Below are 24,198 nucleotides of genomic sequence, written 5' to 3' on the forward strand. Positions count from 1 at the left end.
CCTAGTCCTAGACTGGTAGACTGCAAGTGGGCGTAGTGATCAGTCTGCTCGTGCCAGAGTTGGACAACGGAGCGGTTGTATTTGCTTGTCGACTTAACCACGTGTGTGCAAATCAGTTTAAAAGCCATGAAAGCTGTTCTAGTTCTCGAAAATGGAGCTTACTTCATCGGCCAGCATTTCGGTGCTCCAGTCAACACGTCAGGCGAAGTCGGTGAGTAACGTTGACAAAAGGTTTTCTGCAAATTTTGTAGTGTGGTACTCAAAATTTAAATTGGTGTATCGCAATGTATAGTATTTCAAACGGGTATGGTGGGATATCCCGAATCGCTGACGGATCCATCTTATTGTGCTCAAATCCTCGTGCCAACGTACCCATTGATCGGAAATTATGGAGTGCCAAGCAAAGAACTCGATGAATTTCAGCTTCCAAAGTATGACCTTTTTTAATTGTTCAGTTTAATTTACCTAAACATCAGATTCAAAACGACGTTTTGTTTCTAAACTTGAAATGGAGGGACACATGTAATACGTGCCACGTAACGCCATCTTTGAAAACCATCTTATCGTTGGTTGTGTTTCGGCGGGACTGCTAAATCTGCTTTTTGGTTGATTTTAGATGGTTCGAATCACGTCGAATTTGGGCAGCTGGGCTCATCGTGTCTGAGTTGTGTGAAGTACCCAGCCATTGGAGTCAGGATCAGACACTCGATAGTTGGCTTAAAAATGAAGGAATACCAGGCATTAGCGGGATTGACACTCGTCAATTAACGCAAATGATTCGTCAAAAAGGCACTGTACTTGGAAAAATTTTATTGGGCGAAGCCATTCCCAAAGAATTGGGTGGATGGGATGATCCTAATCGCCGCAACTTGGTGGAAGAAGTTTCGATTAAGGTAGAAAGAAATCAGTTTTTATCGTTATCAAGATCATTTCAACTCTGTTTCCCCTTAGACACCACAAACCTACAATCCTGAAGGCAGCCCTCGGATTTGTGCCATCGATTGTGGACTGAAATACCATCAGCTCCGATGTTTCTTATCTCGAGGTGCTCGAGTTGATCTTGTCCCATGGAACCATTCGTTAAACCCCTCCGAATACGACGGATTGTTCATCAGTAATGGCCCTGGCGATCCTTCGCAATGTGAAGAAACAATTGCCAATCTTCGTCGCTTATTATCATCCAGCACAAAGCCCATTTTTGGCATTTGTCTTGGTCACCAACTCTTAGCATTAGCTGCTGGCTTCACTACTTTCAAGATGAAGTACGGCAATCGTGGAGTCAACCAGCCCTGTACTCACGAAGGCACTGGTCGATGCTTTATCACTTCCCAAAATCACGGTTTCGCTGTCAAAGCGGATCAGCCCTCTGATCCAGAATGGTGTCCACTCTTTACCAACGCCAATGATGGTACAAATGAAGGCATCGTTCATAAAACGTTGCCATTTTTCAGGTAATGTTGTGATTATAGGTATATTTCTGAATCTCACAACTAACCAATTGCAATCTGATAGTGTGCAATTCCATCCTGAACACATGGCGGGTCCGGAAGATTTAGAAGATCTGTTTACGGTATTTTTGGACGCTGTCAACAATTCTCGAGTCGGAAACATGGTTCCTTGTGTCCAAGAACGTATCCAACAATATCTTGCAGCTGATTGCAAGCCATCACCCATGTCACTCGACGGAATTTGTAGACCCCGAAAAATTTTGCTTCTTGGATCCGGTGGACTTTCAATTGGCCAGGCCGGTGAATTTGATTATTCCGGTTCACAGGCCATCAAGGCTTTAAAAGAAGAGGGAATTCATTCGATTCTTATCAATCCCAACATCGCAACTGTCCAGACATCGAAAGGTATGGCCGACAAAGTCTATTTCCTCCCCATCACGCCGCACTACGTCAAGCAGGTGATTCGTCAAGAGCGACCTGAAGGCATTCTTTTAACTTTTGGTGGCCAAACGGCTCTTAACTGCGGCATTGAGTTGAACAAATCTGGAATTTTGGAAAAATATGGGGTTAAAGTACTTGGCACTCCTATTCAATCCATCATCGAGTCTGAAGATCGTAAATTGTTTTCCGAAAAAGTGGCCGAAGTTGGAGAAAGAGTTGCTCCTAGTGCGGCGGCCTATTCGTTAGAAGAGGCACTTGAAGCTGCTGAAAAATTGGGCTATCCGGTTCTTGCTCGGGCAGCCTACACACTCGGAGGATTGGGCTCTGGCTTTGCCGACAATCCCGAACAATTACGTTCACTGGCACAATCGGCTTTCGCCCATTCCAGCCAGTTGATTATCGACAAGTCTCTGAAAGGATGGAAAGAAGTCGAGTACGAAGTTGTCCGCGACGCCTACAACAATTGCATTACTGTCTGCAACATGGAGAATGTGGACCCGCTCGGCATTCATACCGGAGAGTCCATTGTCGTTGCACCCAGCCAGACATTGACCAACAGGGAGTACAACATGCTGAGAACGACAGCCATCAAAGTCGTCCGGCATCTGGGGGTCGTGGGTGAATGCAACATCCAATACGCACTTAATCCCAATTCGCAAGAATACTACATTATCGAAGTCAATGCTCGCCTATCGCGCAGCTCGGCGCTGGCCAGTAAAGCCACTGGCTACCCTTTAGCTTACATTGCAGCTAAGCTAGCCCTGGGTATTCCATTGCCCGTTTTGCGCAACTCGGTAACTGAATCGACCACCGCTTGCTTCGAGCCCAGCATGGACTACTGCGTCGTCAAAATTCCTCGTTGGGATTTAAGCAAATTTATGCGTGTTAGCGCTAAAATCGGAAGCTCCATGAAGAGTGTAGGAGAAGTCATGGCCGTCGGCCGTCGCTTTGAAGAAGCTTTCCAAAAAGCGATGCGGATGGTGGACGAAAATGTTTTAGGATTTGATCCCAATCTCAACACAGTATCCGACGTGGAGCTTGAGAGCCCAACAGACAAGCGCATGTTCGTCCTAGCCGCAGCTCTTAAAAAAGGTTACACCGTCGATCGTCTCTACGAGTTGACCAAGATCGATCGCTGGTTCCTTGTGAAAATGCAAAACATCATTAGCTGTTACAACAATTTGGAGGCGCAATGCGAAAAAGAATTGACAAGCCAACTTCTCCTAGAGGCCAAACAAATGGGTTTCTCCGACAAACAAATAGCTTCCTGCATCGGAAGTACAGAGCTTGCAATCCGAAGCAAACGAGAAGAATACGGTATCATTTTTTGCTAACAATTTCAATCGTTTGATGTTAAATATTCATTCCATTCCTTAGCAATAACGCCGTTTGTCAAGCAAATAGACACAGTAGCTGCTGAATGGCCGGCTCATACGAACTATCTCTACCTGACGTATAATGGAAGTTCGCACGACTTGACTTTTCCCGGAGGGTACACGATGGTTATCGGTAATTGCTTATCATTGTTGCTATCTACGTGAATTCTAAATGATTTTCATTGTACTTTAGGGTCTGGCGTATATCGTATCGGTAGTTCAGTAGAATTTGATTGGTGTGCTGTTGGTTGCTTGCGAGAGCTTCGTAACCTTGGCAGAAAGACAATTATGATCAATTACAATCCCGAAACGGTCAGCACGGACTACGACATGTGCGATCGGCTCTATTTCGAAGAAATTACTTTTGAGGTAACGCTCTTATTTCATTTTTCACGAATATTGATGTTAAAATCTGCTTTCCTAGGTCGTCATGGATATCTATAACCTGGAAGCCCCCGAAGGTGTCATTCTTAGCATGGGAGGTCAATTACCTAACAACATTGCCATGGAACTCCACCGACAACGTGCCAAAATTCTCGGAACGCTTCCTGAGAGTATTGACTGCGCCGAGAATCGTTTCAAGTTCTCGCGTATGCTCGATCGAATTGGCATCTTGCAACCCAGATGGAAAGAGTTGACCAACTTGAAATTGGCCATTGAATTTTGCGAAGACGTCGGTTTTCCGTGCCTCGTGCGGCCATCCTACGTACTCAGTGGAGCAGCCATGAACGTTGCCCACTCGCCGCAGGATTTGGAAACTTATCTGAGCAAAGCTAGCGCAATTTCTAAAGAGTATCCAGTCGTAATCTCCAAATTCATCCTTGAAGCCAAGGTAAATGACCTGTCTAATTGACCTTGTCTTTTTAATACGCCATAACCTGTAATTTTCTTAATGGAGGAAATTGATGTTGATGCTGTCGCTCAAGATGGGCAATTGCTTTGTATGGCCGTATCGGAACATGTTGAGAACGCAGGCGTGCACTCTGGTGATGCAACTCTTGTAACTCCGCCTCAGGATCTCAACAACGAAACATTGAGCAAAATCCAAAACATATGCCGCGCCATCGCGATGTCCTTGGAAGTCTCGGGTCCATTCAACATGCAACTCATCGCCAAGGTGAACAATCTAAACCAGTTTATCTGTCTATATAATCTTCTTAATTCGTTTGCTTCTTTTTATTTAAAAAACAGGATAACGAACTGCAGGTTATCGAGTGCAATCTGAGAGTGTCACGCTCATTTCCTTTCGTTTCCAAAACGCTCGAGCATGATTTTATTGCCATGGCCACTCGGGTGATAGTTGGCCAGCGGGTAGACCCAGTCGACGTTTTACGCGGGTGCGATAAAGTGGGCGTCAAAGTCCCACAATTCTCGTTCTCACGTTTGGCTGGTCCGTGTTTAATCTTGCTCAGGTTTATGTACATACCAACGAGATAACCAAGTCTTGTGACATTTTGCTCTACAGGAGCTGATGTGATGCTTGGCGTTGAAATGGCCTCGACCGGAGAAGTGGCTTGCTTTGGTGAAAACCGGTATGAAGCTTACCTGAAAGCTTTGATGAGCACTGGCATGGCCATACCAAAAAACAGCATCCTTCTCTCAGTCGGCAGCTATAAGGTATTCCATGATGTGATGAACGTATCCCTTTCATTCAAACACTAAAAATTTCGTATTTTTCTATATAGCATAAAAATGAAATGCTTCCCAGCGTCAGGACATTGGAAAAGCTCGGCTATAAATTGTACGCGAGTCTTGGAACGGCAGATTTCTACAACGACCACGGTATTACGGTAAGTTGGACATTTCACATTTTATTGAACAGGCTTTATATTAATTCAAGAAGGATCGTAAATATTAATATGGGGACAGCGGGAAATGAATAAGACATTTAATAACTTTACACGAGCGAGCATTAAAAAAAAATGCAATTCGATTGCAGTCCTAAAAACAAAATTAAGATATTCTAAACAGTTGGGTTGCTAATTTTGGTTTAAAAATCGGTTGATTCGTCATCATCCGATAACGTCATTGTTTTGTTAAACGTTCTGTGCATCGGTGGTGGGCTGTCGAATTGGTCCGTCGGTTCCGTTTCGCTCGATCTTACGCTTTCGATGACGGCCGATGTTACGTTCGCTGTTCCTTTGGGTTTCTCGACGCTCGTTGAATGTATCATAGGACCGTTTAAGAAATCTTGTTCGTAACTTAATGCAGATTTAGACGGGACGTGTCCGTTTGCTTTGTTGAAATGGAACGGTTGTTGACTTGGCGTTAGTGGTAGAGGAGTTAATCGAATGGCACCGCTTGACAGGCTGCTATTTCGATAAGGTCCACCATTTGATATCGGCCGTCCAACAGGTGCTTCTACACCTGTTTGAAAAACGCAAGGCGATCCTGGAATGTTTATTATAGGCTCCGTGAACTGACCCTGATGGGCAGCGCTTCTAAGTTTCTCGATAACTTCTAAAAGATCGTCAGCCGATTCGTCGAACCTTTCCTCTTTGAGCAGCGTTGCCAAGTTGAAGGCTTGATCTAAAAATACCGTGCTTTTGTCGTACGCACGGATTTTGTTGCATGACGCGGCCATGCGTATGAAATGCTCGCAAAAGAACTCGAGCAAAACTTTCGTCTGACTAATGTTAAATGCTGTGATCTTAATATCCGCTTTGTCTGCAGCTTCAGCAACTGGAACTTGACGTTTTTCACGTTCCTCAGCGTCGATACGCGCTCGTTCTTTTCGTAGGAGATCGCGTGTTTTATCGCCCGCCGGAGGCTTTGCCACTGCTTCCCAAAATCCTTCGTCGCTCGACTTACCCCGATTGCCAGGCTTCTTCTTGACGCCATTTAAGCTAGTGTCACTGGTGCTGAGATGTTTGTTTGAACTGGCAAGTCCGGGATTGATGGATGCGAGAGTTAGCGGGGTGGTCACGATTTCCCATAAGCGCGTCAAATCGGGGAAAGGGAAAGTCGAATTGGACGTTTGTAATTGTTTGGCGGCCTGCATCGTTAGTGGGACGAACTTTTCAATTAACCGGAACATCTTTCCTTGAGCTTTGACCAGATCTTTTGGAGCTTTGCTGCTGAATAAGTTACGCTTCCGGATGAAGTAGTGCTGCAATTTACGTTGCTGTATGCAGGTGTACAGTGTTTGGAAGATGTTCATGACGTTCTCACCGAGCGAAGCTTCGTTCCAGTCGATGTAATTGGATTCTACTAGCCAGAAGAAGACGGTCTCGACGTGGCATTGCGATAAAACTCCGATCGGAGCTATAACGTGATGGAATATTAAGCGCGCCCATAGCAGAGCACGAAGATGCGGCTCGCTTAGCGAAGACAGCAGAGCGTCTTGTGCTGTTCCAAAACTAAACTGCCATTCTAATTTCGCGTTGGGTGATGTCCGTCCACGGGATTTCCCGCCCTCCGTGCTGAGGTGACAGCCCTGCTTGACTATGGTTTCTACTTGAGTAGGTTGAGGCCATCGATATTGGATATTAGTTCGCTTGTCCAGCACGGCTGTCCGTTTGCGATTTTGCCATTCTCGAGCAATGTCAGGCCATTGGTTAACGGGGATGACGGGGAAGAATTCCACAGTTGTTCTGTACTGGCAATTACTTGCTGGTTTAATCAATGTACAACAGATGGCTGCCTTGTAGCTGCTAGCGTCTTGCAAACTACGGTCCAGTTTTTGACTCCATTCGTAAAACATTTCGGCAAATTGACTGAAGAATGCCGTCGAAGAGAGATACGTTTTCCGTTCGAACAGTCCGCCGAGTCCCAATGGGTTATCTGCCGAATCGACAACTCGAATTTTAATAGTTTGGAAGCAGTCGGAAGACAGTGCCGAATTCCGTGGTTTTTGCACTTGTCCTAATTTCGATCCGTCGAGTGGACGGGGAAGATCGTTAATGGATGTGTAGTCGTAATCATCGTCACTTGAAGATTCAATCGATTTGACTCCGCGTCGTTTAGTTTTCACTTTGGCCGGAAGGGTAGGAACTATAAGAGCCTGTTTTTGTGCTCGTAAGCGGCCGTAATCGTCCGATAGCGGGACAGGTGAGACGGTCGGTCGATTATCTTTGCCTTTCATTCGGTTCGCGATCTCTTTCATCAACTCGGGTCCTGTTGATGGAAACTGATCACCGCCATCGTCGTCCGTCGACGATGATGAACTGACATCCGGTGTTGCCATTGGCGGACGTTTTGAGATTTCTTGGCTGGCCAATATTTTCTCGGGCGTGGTTCCACTGCTGCCTGATTTCACCGACGGTATACTGTCGCATTGGACGCTCGACTTTGGACTGTCATAATCACTTGATTTGCCATAGTAACTTTCGCTATCGTTGTCCACTCTGTCGTAGGTTGTCGAGTGTGTACCATCCGAACTGCGGTGGCCATTCGGTATGTCGACGCAGCGCAACTTGATCCAGCCTGATCCGAGCAAACGTTAGCAGATTGCTTTTTTTTTTGTAGGAAATTGCGTTAGTTTTTACCTGGCAATTTTTCGACATCTTCCATGCAGAAACGGTAGATGGGGTCGTCGGCGGATGTGTACTCATTGCAAACCAACGAAGAATACTGTTCTTGTGGGTAGACTTCAAGATTCCGGTGAATGATGTTGTAGCGCGTGTTGCTCACGACTTCGGGTAGATTGGCTCCTTTTGGCTGGTAACGATAGGCCCGTCCAACCATTTCGGTTAACGCACTTTCGTAATGGCAGCCTCGTCGGACGTCTCCCAAGGCGTTATTGACAGCCGTCTCTTGATCTGTTTTTGTCGATCGGATGGATTCTTTATCCCTGCAAAGATAATTGTACGTGGGTTATGTTTAATGTGCATAGTCACGGTATGGTAGGCGACAAAACAAGTTTAATTATGTTTGACGTCATTGGCGAGATGTTGGACAAAAGGCTGTTATCAAAGAATGTTGACAGTATCTGACGGTGTGTTTAACACCTTTTATGCGTTAAATGCCATCGAAGATAAGTGAACATTGTCTTGCAGTTTTTTTTTTAATTCTATGTGATTTTGCTGTGTGCAAGTCACACTCATTTTTACAGCAGATTAAGTTACATTTATTGTTAATTTTTTAACTAAAGACCGCGTTGATCTTTGGCAATTTTAGCAATTGTACATTCCGTTTTGTCCGGTTAAAAACGGATCTTATCTTTTGTCGCCAGTCGCAATTAAAACTAGTTTTTAAAGTGTTCATTTTGTCGTCTGGCTTATTTCAGACGGTGGGGTATTTTGTAGTGCCAATATTGACATTTGAAATTGTTGGGAAAGTTTGTTAATTACCTGTCGAAGTTGTCAAAAAACTGGATGGCCAAGATAAGATTGTTTAGCAGGAAAAGTTGGGGATTTTTTTTCAGCTGGTCGCGCATTTTGTTTAAATTCTCCGTTTGAATTTCGCGCAAGATTTGGTAATATTCGTTGACCTTGTGTAGCGGATCGATCCTCTTGTCGTCGTCGTGGTACATCATAGCGACGGATGGTTGGATATTTCCGCGTGAACCCATTCGTCTTTCCACTTCAAAACCATCCGCTAGTTCAGATTGGCCTTGACAGCAATGATTCCCCATGGTACCCCAGTCTTTCGAATCAACACTTGTACGATCTTATCGTCACTCTTTTATTTTATTCGTTCCGGATTTTTGTTTTTTAACTGATAATGTCACCGAGAGCTGCACGCTCGCCATGTACGGCGGTCAACTCGAAACTGTTAACAAACCGAGATCAAGTCGGTCTTTACTTTCTTATATTATCAGCTCGTTTTTATCAGCGTAGTATTGGTGGCATTTTTTTTATCGAAATCCCGAAGGAAAAGTGAAATGCAGTGCAGGGGGGTGTTTTATCAAATTATCATCGAAACAGTGCAGACGACGTACTGTTCGGGAGCGTGAACACGTCTGGTCGTTGGTTGCATAAAGAAAGGACTTGGATCCGTCCCCGCCCTTTGATTTAATGATAGTGCGATTCTTCCATGACGTCATACATAATCCACATAGACGCCCGGATGTAATGGAATGTTTTTAAATGTCATCGTTCATGTCCGGTCATGGGTGGCGCTGTTGTTAGGGGCTGATAATTAATTCGTGGAACTTTGGGAAAACCGTTGATATTTTTCATACATTAAGTGCGTTATTTAATTTGCCTTGATTTGTAGGTGGAATCTATTGAGTGGGCATACGATGACATTGGAGAGATTACCAGTAAAGGCCAGCTCAACAATATGGCTGACTTCTTAGCCCATAAACAATTAGATCTCGTCATAAACTTACCGATGCGGCATGGAGGAGCTAGACGGGTATCTTCCTTTTCCACTCACGGTAATGATTTATACTTGAAAGACAGCCACATAGGAATCTAAAGTTGGCCTATTGTAGTTCAAGATATGTTTACGTCTTTTGTATCTATTTTAGTTTTGTGGCATTCTAAACTCAAAATTCTTTTTTATAAATGTTTTGCAGGTTACAGGACTCGCCGTATGGCTGTCGATTACGCAGTGCCATTAATAACGGACATCAAGTGCGCCAAGCTTCTCGTTGAGGTAAACATACGCAAGTGCCGTCATGATGAAATCTCGAATATTCGTGATTGATATGAGGGGGGAAATGTTGGAAGTGTAGTGAGCTAAGATTCTGAACTAGACCAAGTAAGGTATCAGTTATTCAGTGTAGCATTCTTTTCGATTTTAAAACTGGGAAACTAAACGAGGACATAGGTTAGAAATGCATTTAATATTTTAAGCTCACGCACACAGGGAAGTAGATAAGGAAGATTTTGTAGCTACCGCGCACTTAATTCTGTTGTTTTTTGCATGTCATCTCAAGTATTTCGATGAACTATTGACCTCTATTAGAAAAGACGCCAGTTTTTATTTGTAGTCAGTCTGTGTTCCAAAAAAAGCGGATGAAAATAGATGCTGAAAAATGCTGGACCAAGTTGAGTTGGCAACAGGCCCATGCGGAGTTGATATGAGAAAGCGCAGTGAGACTTTGTCATTGGCGAGAAGAGTTGCGTTGTTTCAAGTGCGTTCTTTAAGTGGGCTTTGTTCGTGGCCGCTTCCAATGGCGATTAAACGTTACGTATTCTCATCGCTAAGTGTGAATTGATCATGTTGCTTCACGTCGTATCGGCCGCTGCACCAGCCGCCGCGACGGCCGGCCATTGGGTTTGGGAAAAGAGTAATTCAGCCGTGAATCGAGTGAGTTTTTTTTTCTTTCCTTCTTAATTTTTTAAAAATATTCGGGAGCAAATATGTGCCTTGTTATCTATTCGGTGGTATTTACAATGTAAGAAATAGGGCGCGCAATCTCATGGTTCGTGATCGACATGTTTGGCGTATCGATCAACTTTGGTTACGATCAAATGGTGAAGCGGAATCAAGTTTAAATGTTTGATTCATTCGTGTTTTATTTTTTTCCGATTTTTCTCATTTTGCTCATGATGCTGTTTAAAAAATTTATTAATCAACAGGCTCTGAGATTGGTGGGCAAGGCGCCTAAAATGAAACCGCACGTGGATTGCATTACGTCGCGACGGCTGGTTCGAATCCCAGGTTTGATCGACGTTCACGTCCATCTGCGCGAACCCGGCGGCACCCACAAAGAGGACTTTGCTTCTGGGACAGCTGCCGCCCTTTCTGGAGGTGTCACTATGGTACTTGCCATGCCAAACACCCAGCCAACGATCACTGATAAGGCCGCCCTTCACCTCATCAAAGATGTAGGTTTCACATAAATGCCTACTATCTTATTTTGATGACAAATATTTTAAATTATAAACTGCATTTATAGCTGGCTAAGAAAGGAGCCCGCTGTGATTACGGCATTTTCATGGGTGCGTCAGCAACTAATTTCGAAGAAATAATAGAACTCGCACCTCACGTTGTCGGCCTGAAAATGTACCTCAATGAAACATTTACTACTCTGAAACTAGACGGGATTCAACAATGGCTTAAAGTAAGTAGGCTTATCTTTTTTTTGCGTGGCAATTTACGACATCCTGCAATTTACCTTATTAGCATTTCGAGCACTGGCCAAAAGGAGTGCCCATTTGTGTTCACGCTGAGGGACGGACAACCGCGGCCATTATTTTGCTTGCCTCTCTCAATAATCGTTCGGTCCATGTTTGCCATGTGGCAACTCGTGATGAAATTGAAATCATCAAAGCTGCAAAGAAAAAGGTATGTCATACAAATATTTAATGCTTTGAATTTCCCCAATGCATACAAGGAAAATTATGCTTTGCTTTTTTCCTTCAATTGTAAACGTTTTATCTTGTTATCTGGTTGTGAAAGGGAAACTTTGCTCAACGGTTATGTTAACGCCTGTGGTAGTCACATTTATTATTAGATATATATCTTTCTTTTCCCCTCAGGGTTTACCTGTTACCTGTGAGGTCTGTCCGCATCACTTGTTCCTGACGGCCAATGATATGTCCACCTTCGGCAGCAAGGGTGAAGTCAGGCCACGATTGGCTAGTCCCGAAGATCAACAAGCACTATGGGATAATTTGGACGTTATCGATTGTTTCGCCACCGATCACGGTACTAAAAAAAAATATGAATAGGGCTTTGTCACATTCATTTTTTCTGCATAGCGCTCTTGACAATAGCTAGATAATTTCCCCCCCCCCCCCCCCCTTGTCTTTGGGTAAAAACCGTGTTTTGTTTTTCTTTTCGGTTGTCTTTCATCATTTGATAGATCAAATGTGTCAAGCTCTTGATAACAAGTGTCTTGCCCGTTGATGGAAATATCCTGAAAACATGTGATGAAATTGAAAACGTCGAGTTTGAATTATAAACTTTTTTTTTTTTTTGAAAGGGGGGGGGCTGCTGGATACAAAAGTGAAGGTGTATTGAAGCATAATAAGTAATTTAGCAATACGTTATCTATTTAGCACCACACACGCTGGAGGAAAAAATGAGCGACAATAGCCCACCTGGGTATCCAGGGCTTGAAACTATGCTGCCGCTATTACTTACGGCCGTCAATAAAGGGCAGCTGACCCTTCAGGTATCAACTTTGAATTTTCACCTAATCATTCTCTGTGATCTATTTATCCATTTGATTTTAGGACGTAGTCAATAAATGCCATCACAATCCAAAGCGTATCTTCCGACTACCGGATCAATCCAACACTTATGTTGAAATCGATTTAGAAGAAGAGTGGGTCCTACCAGCTGCAAATGTCTTTTCAAAAGCCAAATGGTCTCCCTTTGCTGGACGTAAAGTGAAAGGCGCTGTCAAACGCGTAGTGCTTCATGGAGAAGTTGTCTACATCGATGGATCTGTACAACTTACAATTTATTTTTATGTTGTTCACAAACATCATAAAATGATTAATTTTTACAGATTATTGCTCAACCAGGATTTGGGCAGGATGTTCGTGAACCAGTGGATGAATCTAATTTCTCGATTCCACACATGGAATTTTCTGATTTGGGTGATCCTAGAGTAACACGCTCTGGAGCTTACACCGGGTCAGGTAGCCAAACGTCTGGCGCAGGTGAAGATGACGTCCATTTTCATCGACACACGAGTGAGACTCGTGAATTGTACGGACAGATGTTCAGCGAACTAGGAATTCCGAAAATACGATCGCTGTCAGTCGGGCCAACGTTACCGACACTTAGGGTCTCACACCCACAGCAACATCTAAATGAATCATCTCCAGTAGGCAGACCTGTGAGCCCAGCTTCCCGAGCATATGACAGCTCCATCTTGTCGCCACCGCAAGTGAAGGGCATTTCGGCACGTCCTGTTTCCCCTGCCGCACCTCAACCCACATCATCAAGCTTTTCCGGGTCGGCTGCATTACCTCACCACGGGCTACAGGGCCATTGTATCTTAACGGTGGACATGTTTTCCAAAGAGCAACTCAACGCCATTTTCAATTTGGCCCAAACATTCCGGCTTTGCGTCCAAAAGGAGCGCTCGCTCGACCACATCCTCAAGGTTAACCTCTTTAAAAGGCATAATATAGAGGCGTGTTTTGAATGTTCAAGGTCTTTTAGGGCAAGATTATGGCTTCCATATTCTACGAGGTCAGCACACGGACTAGCTGTAGCTTTTCGGCTGCCATGCAGCGATTGGGAGGCAGGGTAATTTATATGGACGAAAGTAGTTCGTCAGTGAAAAAGGGAGAAACTCTTGAAGGTGCGAATGCATTAAAAATTTGTGTACGTGTGTTGGGTTGAATTTTGATTCGTTTACGTTAGACTCCATTACGGTGATGGCCAGTTACAGCGACGTAGTAGTTTTACGTCATCCGGAGCCGGGGGCAGTAGGGGTAGGTCGAACTTATTTACATACCAAATTATCACAAATTGAAATGAGATAGGAAAGTAAATTGATAAAATTTTGCATTCGTTTAGCGGGCAGCCGGCCGTTCAAGTCGCCCATTGATTAACGCTGGCGATGGAACCGGAGAACATCCAACACAGGCCCTCTTGGATGTATTCACCATCCGTGAAGAAATTGGCACCGTCAATGGCTTGACCATCACGATGGTCGGCGACTTAAAACACGGACGGACCGTACACTCGCTGGCTAGGTGACGCAATTACATCGGAAATTTTTATTTTCCCTCTTATCAAAACGTTTGTTTGTCCCAGGTTGCTTACTTTGTACAACGTTCATTTGCGTTACGTTTCTCCGGCTAATCTGGGAATGCCGAATGAAGTTATGGACTATATCGGATCAAGAGGAATACCTCAGGTTTGATTCCTTTTCAAAATATTCACTAGTAATGCGTGATAAACAATTCCATTATTCGTTTCCAGACCAATTTCAGTTCGTTAGAGGATGCTCTGCCGGAGACGGATGTTCTGTACATGACACGAATTCAGCGCGAACGCTTTGCTACACAAGAAGAATACGACAAGGTTCAACTGCCAAATTTAGTTCAGTTTAGGATTTATTGCTTATCTTGTGTTTCGATTTTAAAATTTTTATCTAGGCTTGTGGCCACTTCGTTGTTACTCCGCATTTGATGCGATTGGCCAAACGCCGTATGGTTGTCATGCATCCGCTACCTAGAGTTTTTGAGATTTCACCCGATTTTGATAGCGATCCTCGTGCTGCATATTTCCGTCAAGCTGAGGCCGGCATGTATGTTCGGATGGCCATTCTTGCCATGGTTCTCGGAAAATGTTGAAATTGTTCCAAATCGAATATTTGGACAGATATTATTTGTTGGGCCAAAGTTGAAAAAAAAAATAATCAATCTCATACCTCCTGTCCTTGTCTATTTTTTGTGACGCAGATGAGTCAATGATTACTCCTATTGCTCGTTCTTTATCTTTAATTGAATATCGGATTTTTTTCATTCTATACCATAATTAACAATTAAGTTTTCACCCACAACGTGCGAGTTTAGGACCACCGTAAAGTACGTTTAGAAGAAAACAACCTTTTTGCTTAGAATTTAATGTACTAACAGATGGCGTGAGTGTGCTTAGGACCAAACTTTGTCCTACCAGCACAAGGGAAAAGAGTGCATCTAAATGCCTTGAGATTTGGCTCACTTGAGGTCAATAGAAATTTTCATTTGACGACCAAATAATAGCAAGCATTTGGTTATTGCTTTTTCAAGTAATTTATAGTTGCCCTAGTTGGAATAATTTCGTGAAGCTTGCTAAAATTATATTTATAAGTTAAGAAAAGATCTTGACACCAATACCGGTAAAATTTGTACTGTTAAATTAGTAATGGAAGAAGCACGAACTAAGAAAAATGTGTTAAACCATTTACAAGGAAATAGCATTAAAGCATAAACCTTCAGGTGCTTATAGCCAGTGACTGTATCCGTACCGACAATGTCGAATCGATTACATTAACGCCTTCATGCTACAGTAGTCTTAAGTCTCTAAACCTCAGGGATAAAACGTGTTCTCTGCAATTGCACTGGAGTAGTGAGAAATTAAAAGTAATTGCTGGTAAAATCATGACCTTTTATGGCATTAATTTATATAGATATTTATACTTTTTTCTTTCCAGAATCAGGCCGTTCGGCGCCATTTATTTTCCAAAAATATAACTCCTACGAGTTTCCTTATTGCCATCGTTATGGCACCGTCGCAGTATTCGTTTTATTTTTACTTTTCAAAACTTTTTTTCACACTCTTTCGTTGCGCCAAGATAATTTAATTCTGTTAAATATTAAATTAATTGTTCTTCTGGGTGAAGGTTCAAGTGACTGCTTTTTCTCACGTGCCCAGTTAAAAAATCGTAACAAATATGACCCTAGATGATGAAAAGGTTTCTGTCCAGCGTTTCGTGTTAAGGTGCAATGTTTCGGCGTGTTACCAGGAACTTTCCAACAAGACAGATCAACCTTGGATAACTGTTTGTGGGCACATTTTCTGTGTGTCCTGTGGTTTGGCTGAACTAGGAAAACTTCCAGCCATTTGTCCTATTTGTTGTCATCAATTGACAAGCCCATTTGATATCATTCAGTCTGAACTGAATCCTCCGAGTCACTTTGTTGAGGTAAGGTTTAATAATTTGTTAGCCTAATTTTGTTAATTGCATCATTTTATCCAAATGAGAGAACTGAATCTACAGTTCATGCGTTGGAAGATATCAAATACTTTTCAAACTACAAATAACTTTTTACACAGATGGTTTTGATGGGACTCAATCCTAATGATTGCCTTGAAGCAGCAAGAAGAGGAATATCATTTTGGCAAAGCCAATCTATCTTGCAACTGAACAGCTCGGAAAATAACGTTGAAAATACTCGTTCGCAGATCATGGAAATGCAGAGTCACTACGAGGACAAAGTTGCAATGATGAATCGCGAGATTTTCACCCTGAGAGAGGAATGCCAACGTGAGTCAAGGCGTAAAAGCTTTCACGTAATGCAAATATAAACAAATAAAAAATTCAGCTAAGCCAGTCAGCTATTTTGTATTGGAAAACAAGTAGACTTCATATTGTGTTAAGTTTTACGAATTTTATTGCAGTGTCATCCAAAAGATTCTGTCCACTCTACATAAAACGTTAAGTTATATAATTTAATTGGTAACTGCGTATTTGCAACCACGAGCCATGACGGTTAGGGGCTTAGTGTCATTCTTGGAACTAGTTCTTTTAAAAACTAATTTAAACAGCCAGTCTCCGGCAGTGATTAGTTCCAGAAATTTTCCTGCTGATACATTTAAACAAATATAGAATTTCTGTATCAAATTTATCTTGAATTTTGATTTTTTTTTTCAGGTTTAAAAGAGGAAAATTCTAAATCGCAGCATCACAAAGCACCAGTTGTAGCAGATCATCCTACTTTGAATATCCATGAGCAACAGGTATATAGAAATTCTAGAAAGTACGATTGACATAATTACTCATTGACGAATATTCTAGAAGGCGGTAGCCGTCACCACAGTCAGCACGATCGGTACGGGAACTGTTAAAAAACAATCGTACCCGCGGCCGTCAATCCCACTGCAGCATGTACGACCAACATCTTCACGCAATGACAGCCTACCGCAAAGACAGTTCCTTGGCAAATTCTAGAACTAGTAAGTGTAATTTCCTTGCTTATCCGGGTTGAAGAAAATAATTCTTAGTTTCGTTCTTCGATACAAGTGCGCTTAGTATAATTTATTCCAATTAAGGCGTTGCGTGTATGTACGTTTCGCAGATTCGGCTGTAGGCCACGGCCGAATCGGTTTTTTACAACAATTTCCTGGGACCAAAGAGAATGCAAAAAAAAAAAAAAGAAAACCAATGCCCTTCACGTAACCTTCTTCTATCCGGTCAGAAGCGGTTTGAGTCTTTTCATCTTCCTCACGCGGGTGCTTTGTTACGTTACATCAACATCTAGTTGTTTTTTGTATATCTCGATCAACACCGAGATAAACAAATTGTTATGTTGCCAGCTTTCCTAAGCTATTTCATACAGTACTGATCGTTCCTTTGGTAAAACTGCCCGGCACCGGTCAAAGGTCGACACATGACTTGGCTGATAAGAAATTAGGTTTCACAATTGATTTCACAAGCAAAGACTTATCTTTTCCTGGCTATTGTAGTATTGTTACTGAAAACTAAATCGAAAAATTTTTGGTAACTTGACGATCAATCACTGACTCATATGCCGGATATTACGGTTAGAATAATAAAAGTGGTTGCCAGGCAAATTTTTATCAACAACACATGAAAATATTGAGTTTATGACAACAGAGCGGATCTTTAAATACGTCTTTTAAAAGAAAAACCGCAACCAGCGGAAAAGAAACTACGTCGTAGTTCACTTAGACATTCGGGAAATCCTGTTTTTTCTAGTTTCTTTCTTTTTTTAAGTAAATATCTAAAGAAAAAAAATTAAATTAAAAGGAACAGTTTCGTCCTTGCCTACGTGTTTGAAAAGAGAAACAAAGACGTAAACAAAGATCCTACGTGCTGATATAAAGTGAAAACAATCCCAAAATCGTCTTGTCCACCATATTTAGAAGTCACGTGAAATTTGTAATCAGGAAGTCCTTGTTGTTCCTACTTTCTTATGATGCATTAGCAACCAGTTCGGCTTCGTGCCTGCGGTTTTATTGCATCACTTGTTTACTATCTTTAGCAATTGTAAAAGTAATTTCATCAAGTCAAAAAAAAAAAGGAAAACATATAATTCGAAAAATTTATTAAAATGTAAAGTGAAAATGAATCCCCTGTACAAATCTCTGATGCCCAATTGCATAGTAATTGAGAATCAACGATTTACGACAATCAAAGCCTTATATAAAAAAATGTTGGCATAGTCAACACCTGAAGACGGTTCTTCTCCGGCATCATTTGCTGGGGATAATACATACACATAGTGAATGGCTTTACAGGGAAATTTTTCCGGATAAATGTGACGATTATAAAATAGTAAATTCTACGGCGATAGTTACATCTGATATTCCCATATGACGAAAAATAAATGACAGTGGGGTAAATAATGCAAACCGATGTCCTTCCCGAACCAACCGATAAAGATTCCCACTTCTTTTTTTCTGATTTTCATATAACTGCGATAATGATGCGAAGGCTTTAAAGGTATCCAAGACTGACTACTCGCTGCTCAACCGACAAGGGTGGACGGTAGTTGTTTAGGATTCTGTGTTCACCGCTGGGCTGAGTACAGCCACCTTTTTTCATGGACATCATCTCGCGGAAAGATTCCAACTAAAACCAAGTACAAAGATTTATTAGGTTTTCTGTTTGAGGGAGTTTGTAGATATCAAAATTGTACCTGCTCGTGCGACACTTCGATGGGATCAACGAATACAATCCAAATGACACACTCGTTGCAAGGCGGAGTAGTCAGTGATCCCAGATATGTGTAATACGCACCTTTCTCTACAGAAAGAAACAAACCATTCATCAACTGATCTAAGAATGAGAAAATTTACAATAATTTTACCTGGAAGAAGCTTATTTGGATCCAAAGTGTTTTTGAAAGGCACACATTCTTCCTTGTGCTTGATATCACATGTAAGTTCACAAAGTTTGTTCAGCTCCGGGTTTTCTTTTCCTACCTAAATTATAAAAAGGACATCATTAATCAACAGCTCAAAACGTCCGTGCAATAACTTAATTTACTTTAAGAAAAACAGCCAAAACTGCCAGCCCGTCTCCGTATTTGAGGGCCTCGTTGAAGCTTCCGTATTTGGTATTCCAATTGACGAAATGAATTTCAGCTCCATACGATTGGCCATTAACAAGATGTTCCGATCCAACGTGATCATTCTCTCCCCAATGACAATGGTACTGAGCGAGTTCATATTCGTGCGACAATGGACCTCCAGACAAAGTGGCCCCTGCAGTGGGCACGTGAGCCTTCCAACAATATCCGGTATTGAGTAATTCAATCGTTTCCTTCGGATAATTCCACGTAAGTCGCTTAATGTTCAAACGCGGATCCAAACGAACTTCGTCGGTATGAATATCAATCTGAAAATATCAAAGAGTTAATAATCTATTAAAAATTCAACATGCAACAACGTTTCTTACCGGTGATTGACGATGGCCGGGAGCGTGAAGAAAGTGTTTGGCCGTATACGAGTGTGGACCTAACGGGGACAAAACAAAATAACAATATGAAATACAATGAGTCATTGATTTACTGACCAACTTGTCATACACAATCAACATCCCTTTCTTTTCGTAAATTTCTTTTTCGATAAGATGAAAGACGCAGTCTTTACTGTAGTACAATACTATCATGTGACAGCACTCAAGGGCAAAAGGGGGTTGACAACCCCATTAGAAAAAAGGAGAAAGTCGAAAATTGCTTTAGGGCAAGCCCCAAAAATATGGTTTTACGCTTTTTACGTTAAGAGAAAGTTTTGTGTACAACGAGTCCATTGAACTCGAGATAAACCACGTGCACTACATTGCTACTCACGACCTAAAATGGTTACAGGCCGTTGGCCCACCTCCTTTTACACAACGGTAAATACAGCAATTGATAAATCTTCGTATAAGAATGGAGTCACTTACCACATCCACAAAACTTCTGAACCGACTGAGATAAAAGCTCAATAGATTCCGGAACACAGATGCACCTGCAATGATGTCACAATTTGATCAGAACATATCCACTAAAAACATCTGTCTGGTGTGATGTTAACTTACCAGTCACCGACCGTCCAGACCATTTAATAAACTTTTAAAAATTTAAACGCAAGAAATTAGAAAAATTGCTTTGTATGTTTACGCTCTGCGCGCTGCTTTGTAACTAAACTTGCCCGTCGTTCCCCCCACAGCTTTATAGTCTCTACTGTTCGTTTGGAAAGCCTCAAGCGGAGCACGGGGGGAGGGGAGAGGAAAAAAAAATGCTTATCGTTGATTGGCTGCTGTCGAAAGCACATGGCTGACTTCAAAGCACATGCAAGGCACATGGCAACAGTGCGAGAAACGTACGCATAGGAAACATACAGCTGTTTCGTAATACTTGTCAGTCGAAGGGCGGTATTTCCAGAGAAGGAAAACAACTACTGTTGAGGAGCTTGAAAGAGAGAGGTGTTCCGTACCAAGATGTCGGATGGTACCAGGCACGAAGAATAAAGTAAGGTCTTTTATTTTTATTTTTCAAGAAAAAACCCCGATGAACTCCTCCCATGCACGTAATTCCCCACCTGAAGCACCGTCGTGATTATCCTTTTGGCAAATGTTCAAGTCTGGAGGGCAACCACAGGCACTGTGTCGTACCACCTCAAACACACATACTGTATGCAGATGCTTTTAAAAAGTGTGCATGGTGTCGTTTATTATTGCTTTTTCCCATTTTGGATAGCAACTGTTTACGTTGACCCACTCACGTCCACAATATTACGTGATAACCCGAGTTATGTTCGTCTATTGCAGACAAATGTATTATTTTTGCAGTTTTTGACAAAATGTTTCATTCCGTTATGTAAAGACACAAGGGCAGCAGAAAAGAGAAGGTTTCAGTATGCAAATGGCGGAAGCAGAAGAGACGAAAAAAGAATAGTTCAAGGATGTTCTTAAGTTGTAGATGGATCTTGGAAATGCAGCATGATGGAGTTTGCACCCATACTGTTATTCATGTTCGTACCCAAAGTTCGAACGATTAGATGTTTTATCAACCAATTGATACCGCTTGATAACTATGTCACATGATTTTTGTAAACTGACAAAATATTTGGCACCTTTCGATTTTATCTCAACGAAAGTTGCACCACCTGAAATTGCTGCACGTTGTCGGATATTACTTATAATTTTGTTTTATCAATGGGACAAATTAAACACAAATTAAATAATATCAAGTCCCGACCAAATTAAATAAGAGAAAATGTAACGTTGTGCATGTAATTAATTTACACTTGATTGGCAATCAATTTAGGTATCCCTTAAGGCCAAAATTTAATAGTTCTGCGAATGCACGTGTAATTTCTGCAGCACTTCAAGGTCAGCAACTGTATTTAATGCGAAATGTACTTAACTTTAACATGAAAATGAATTCAATGTCATTTTAAGCATTCCCCTCCTCTTCTTTGTCTAGGCGCTGAAGCTGAGAAAACGCTTTATTTCGATTCCCGGGAAACAGTTGATTTGAAGAATTGCCAAAACGATGTCAAAGCATATGAGCCAAATTAAAAAGCCATTTTCCACTCATCCTATTTTTCTCATGTAAGTTATTTTTCCGTTTCAGCTAACAATGATCCATTTTGTAACATGAAGAAAACACGATAGCTGCGTTGTGTGATTCGCTACATCCGGTGCTTTAATTGTATTGACGGAGAAAATGAATCATCCGGTGGTGCAGATATTGCTGGAACGCGGACATGGTTATGCATATATCAACCTGCATTACAAATACTAACTTCGTATTTGTTTTATTTTCCCCCGCGAACGTCAACGGATGCCTGCTGATCTCATCAAGAAGGAAAACAACAACCGGTGTTCATTCTTTTTGTAGTGGAAACCGGAGATTCATCTCTAGACAAAATCTCATTCGCCGTGAAAAATATCTGTAAAAACAAGTCGTGCGGGAGCAACTATCAAGTTAAGGTCTTTCCCTTCCCCCTGAAATGTAAAATGGGACAACGGGCAAAGCCAGACTCCCTTGCCTTCGCATCATACACGAGTTTCGGAAAGTTCTAGAACTCTGGACTCGACAGGCGCGGTAAATTGCCCGGAGGGGAACCAAGCGCATACCAACGTGAATGAGTCTGCAAGCAACGGCAGAGTGAACGCGGTTAAAACCCCATTGAAGGCCCCCCCCTACCTCGTCCCCCCTCCACCACAGTGCACTCCCTAAAAAGGGGGGAAAAACAAGTTTTTGGTTAATGCAACTTCGCAATATTAAATAGCTCTAGGGCTTCTCATTGTTGAGTCATCTATCTACCTTGTGAATTGCATTGAGCCAATGTTTTTATTTCCCGCTGCTACGCTCTGAATTGTTTTAGGACAAACCGCAAATGTTCGATTAAATTAAGCCACTCATCGTTGCAACATTTTTGCCGCTCTTTCGGTACTATTATATCATAGTAACTCAGCAATTCTTAAATATTCCTATGAGAGGCGAATTCGAACCCCATATTTTGCCGCAACTGAGAAGATAACAACCAATGTATTAGGTTTAGTTTCTCAAGTCTGTCAATTTCTCAGGTGAAAAAACAAACAAAACAAGATAATGGATAGAGCCAAATATGCCGTACCAGTGAAGTTAGATCACGGGTTCGCATGAACGTAAATGAGCGCAACACGACCCCGAGGCAAAAATGAAAACCTACGACGTAGATTTGTTGCAGGTTACGCGATGTATCATGTGCCAAACGTAACAACAAGTGTTGGTTTCATCGAGTTCTTTGACTTGAATAGATGATGATGAAACAAGTTATAGCCAAGGCACAAGGCAATAAATTTATATGAGAACGCCCTACTAATGGTATTCTATGAATGAATATCGAAGGTAAGAGAAATAGCCTACAAAAAAATCCTACTTTCAGACACTGTTTCTTCGGTACGATCGAACTCGGAATTGGCTTCGAGCTCTATATACACGTTTTCCAACTTGTAAATGTTTTATCCATTTTACATTCTTTTGATTGTCTGTTGATTATCTGACAGTCCTTATAGTTACCAATGGCTGGCATTATCTGTTGAAGCTAGAATATGAAACAACGCCCTTCGTTCGAACCTTGCCAAAAAGCTGTTCGACCTTCAATTTTTCTTTTGTATGACTGATGAGACGAAAAAGGGGAATTGAGTTCTACTTTCAGTGGACTTTAGACAAACAAGGGAAGTTGTTTACCATGTTGGAAAAGCCAGCGTGTCGCTATCAACACGTTAACCATTTGACAAGGATTTCGCGACTGCAGTGCCATCTAGAAGCTAAATCAACCACGAAACCGATCTACTTCCGCTTTCAAGGTTTTCACAACCAATTCCCAACTATCACTACATCATTCAACTGACATTTATTTTATCGCAATATTTACAAGCAAATGAAGCCCAGAATTGCCCTAGTCTAGTATTTCTTCCGATGGCGGTACTTCATTTCCATGAAGCGCCTTAATTTTCAAACAGAATTTGTTTGTAGCTCAGGGTTCCAATACTTATTTGCAATATAATCTCATAGCATTATTCATGTAACGCGCATAGAAAACAATGGCCAAGGTTGCTAATGTTACGGAAATAACCAGAGAATCTGCTTTAGGAAATGCTATTTGGGTTTATTACCTTCTCGGCTGATAACGGAAAGATGTAACCTTCAATTAAGGTTGGTCCTTCGGTTCTGTGTAGAACTGGCTATCATTGGGAGCTACAGTATTCCGAGTGTCAATTCTATCCTGATCACCATCGCGGAAGCGGAAATTCAAAACGAATAACAGGTCAAGGTGGTTGAATGGTCGGTATCGTGCCAAATCACTGATTTAATCATGGAGGTAGCTATAACTTTAACTGCATGGCCCCTTGAAGCAAGAGGTATATATTTCATTTATGGAAATATCACGCTAACCACTTTTAAATCCTAGTATGTTTATAAATTATTTTTAGGGACGACACGTCAAATTTAACTGAGCGTAATGGCCAGAGTTAAGAGAATTAATATTCAGAGGTAAATAAAAACATATGAGAAATTAATCATGTCCATCATCCTGTCGTCTGAATTGTAACGTGATACAGCTGTTATTGCGCGAGTTTTTTTCTCAATACCTAAGTTAAACTTGCACCATTGCAAGAAGCTCCTGAAAAAGGTGACAGAGGAAACAGTGGCTTTCAGGATCACCGATACTCTGGCGACTAAAAGTCGTTCGAATGTCAATTCCAGAATTCTGGAATTGGAAAAACTAGTGGTATACCGGCGCTGGTAAATTAACAAAATTTTTTATCAATTTCACCTTAGTATCCATATAATGTTCTTTGATACAGAGTCCAAAATGGGTTGAAAGCCGGAAATTTCAACATTTCCTACCTCCGACAATTA

At 41.8% G+C, this 24,198-nt stretch overlaps 4 protein-coding genes and 1 long non-coding RNA gene across 5 annotated transcripts; 3 read left to right on the forward strand and 2 right to left on the reverse strand.

The window, feature by feature from the left end:
* Positions 1-18: 18 nt before the first annotated feature.
* LOC130698623 (CAD protein-like) lies at positions 19-14,488 on the forward strand. Its single transcript, XM_057521308.2, has 27 exons — positions 19-211; positions 293-431; positions 617-893; positions 952-1,451; positions 1,513-3,206; positions 3,267-3,398; positions 3,459-3,634; positions 3,690-4,097; positions 4,164-4,382; positions 4,457-4,655; positions 4,731-4,882; positions 4,951-5,055; positions 9,425-9,587; positions 9,729-9,808; positions 10,738-10,986; positions 11,058-11,222; positions 11,285-11,446; positions 11,641-11,809; positions 12,163-12,278; positions 12,340-12,555; positions 12,618-13,220; positions 13,280-13,421; positions 13,484-13,554; positions 13,640-13,818; positions 13,880-13,982; positions 14,048-14,149; positions 14,224-14,488. Exons 1-27 carry the CDS (start codon positions 127-129, stop codon positions 14,419-14,421), a joined length of 6,804 nt encoding a protein of 2,267 aa, XP_057377291.1. The 5' UTR covers positions 19-126; the 3' UTR covers positions 14,422-14,488.
* LOC130698618 (uncharacterized) lies at positions 5,051-8,951 on the reverse strand. Its single transcript, XM_057521303.2, has 3 exons — positions 8,557-8,951; positions 7,753-8,057; positions 5,051-7,690 (listed from the first exon to the last, which is right to left on the reverse strand). Exons 1-3 carry the CDS (start codon positions 8,838-8,840, stop codon positions 5,256-5,258), a joined length of 3,024 nt encoding a protein of 1,007 aa, XP_057377286.1. The 5' UTR covers positions 8,841-8,951; the 3' UTR covers positions 5,051-5,255.
* A 902-nt stretch (positions 14,489-15,390) lies between the features above and the next one.
* On the forward strand, positions 15,391-17,140 carry LOC130698659 (E3 ubiquitin-protein ligase CCNB1IP1-like). Its single transcript, XM_057521346.2, has 4 exons — positions 15,391-15,755; positions 15,887-16,097; positions 16,485-16,570; positions 16,629-17,140. Exons 1-4 carry the CDS (start codon positions 15,504-15,506, stop codon positions 16,779-16,781), a joined length of 702 nt encoding a protein of 233 aa, XP_057377329.1. The 5' UTR covers positions 15,391-15,503; the 3' UTR covers positions 16,782-17,140.
* A 741-nt stretch (positions 17,141-17,881) lies between these two features.
* LOC130698675 (carbonic anhydrase 1-like) lies at positions 17,882-20,023 on the reverse strand. The gene is made up of 7 exons (XM_057521362.2): positions 19,878-20,023; positions 19,743-19,807; positions 19,254-19,312; positions 18,843-19,193; positions 18,664-18,778; positions 18,493-18,599; positions 17,882-18,425 (listed from the first exon to the last, which is right to left on the reverse strand). The coding sequence occupies exons 1-7, from the start codon at positions 19,898-19,900 to the stop codon at positions 18,291-18,293; spliced, it is 855 nt and encodes a 284-aa protein (XP_057377345.1). The 5' UTR covers positions 19,901-20,023; the 3' UTR covers positions 17,882-18,290.
* A 139-nt stretch (positions 20,024-20,162) lies between these two features.
* Positions 20,163-22,572, forward strand: LOC130698676 (uncharacterized). The gene is made up of 3 exons (XR_009003322.2): positions 20,163-20,310; positions 21,109-21,173; positions 21,268-22,572. It is a non-coding gene; the product is annotated as an uncharacterized LOC130698676 (long non-coding RNA).
* Positions 22,573-24,198: the final 1,626 nt, after the last annotated feature.

Source organism: Daphnia carinata, chromosome 3 (assembly GCF_022539665.2).
Source record: "Daphnia carinata strain CSIRO-1 chromosome 3, CSIRO_AGI_Dcar_HiC_V3, whole genome shotgun sequence".
Classification (NCBI taxonomy): Eukaryota; Metazoa; Arthropoda; class Branchiopoda; order Diplostraca; family Daphniidae; genus Daphnia; species Daphnia carinata.

What these genes read in the sequence shown, in the direction of transcription:
- LOC130698623 (XM_057521308.2), top strand. Translation starts at nt 127, where the DNA reads ATGAAAGCTGTTCTAGTTCTCGAAAATGGAGCTTACTTCATCGGCCAG. An exon ending in AAAACGTTGCCATTTTTCAG is followed by an intron (nt 1,452 to 1,512) that starts GTAATGTTGTGA and finishes GCAATCTGATAG; the next exon opens with TGTGCAATTCCATCCTGAAC. An exon ending in TCAAAGCTGCAAAGAAAAAG is followed by an intron (nt 11,447 to 11,640) that starts GTATGTCATACA and finishes TTTTCCCCTCAG; the next exon opens with GGTTTACCTGTTACCTGTGA.
- LOC130698618 (XM_057521303.2), bottom strand. Translation starts at nt 8,840, where the DNA reads ATGGGGAATCATTGCTGTCAAGGCCAATCTGAACTAGCGGATGGTTTT. An exon ending in TTTTTTGACAACTTCGACAG is followed by an intron (nt 8,058 to 8,556) that starts GTAATTAACAAA and finishes TTATCTTTGCAG; the next exon opens with GGATAAAGAATCCATCCGAT. An exon ending in AGATGTCGAAAAATTGCCAG is followed by an intron (nt 7,691 to 7,752) that starts GTAAAAACTAAC and finishes TGCTCGGATCAG; the next exon opens with GCTGGATCAAGTTGCGCTGC.
- LOC130698659 (XM_057521346.2), top strand. Translation starts at nt 15,504, where the DNA reads ATGACCCTAGATGATGAAAAGGTTTCTGTCCAGCGTTTCGTGTTAAGG. An exon ending in CCTGAGAGAGGAATGCCAAC is followed by an intron (nt 16,098 to 16,484) that starts GTGAGTCAAGGC and finishes TTTTTTTTTCAG; the next exon opens with GTTTAAAAGAGGAAAATTCT. An exon ending in TGAATATCCATGAGCAACAG is followed by an intron (nt 16,571 to 16,628) that starts GTATATAGAAAT and finishes CGAATATTCTAG; the next exon opens with AAGGCGGTAGCCGTCACCAC.
- LOC130698675 (XM_057521362.2), bottom strand. Translation starts at nt 19,900, where the DNA reads ATGGTCTGGACGGTCGGTGACTG. An exon ending in CCGGCCATCGTCAATCACCG is followed by an intron (nt 19,194 to 19,253) that starts GTAAGAAACGTT and finishes TGATATTTTCAG; the next exon opens with ATTGATATTCATACCGACGA. An exon ending in TCCAAATAAGCTTCTTCCAG is followed by an intron (nt 18,600 to 18,663) that starts GTAAAATTATTG and finishes TTCTTTCTGTAG; the next exon opens with AGAAAGGTGCGTATTACACA.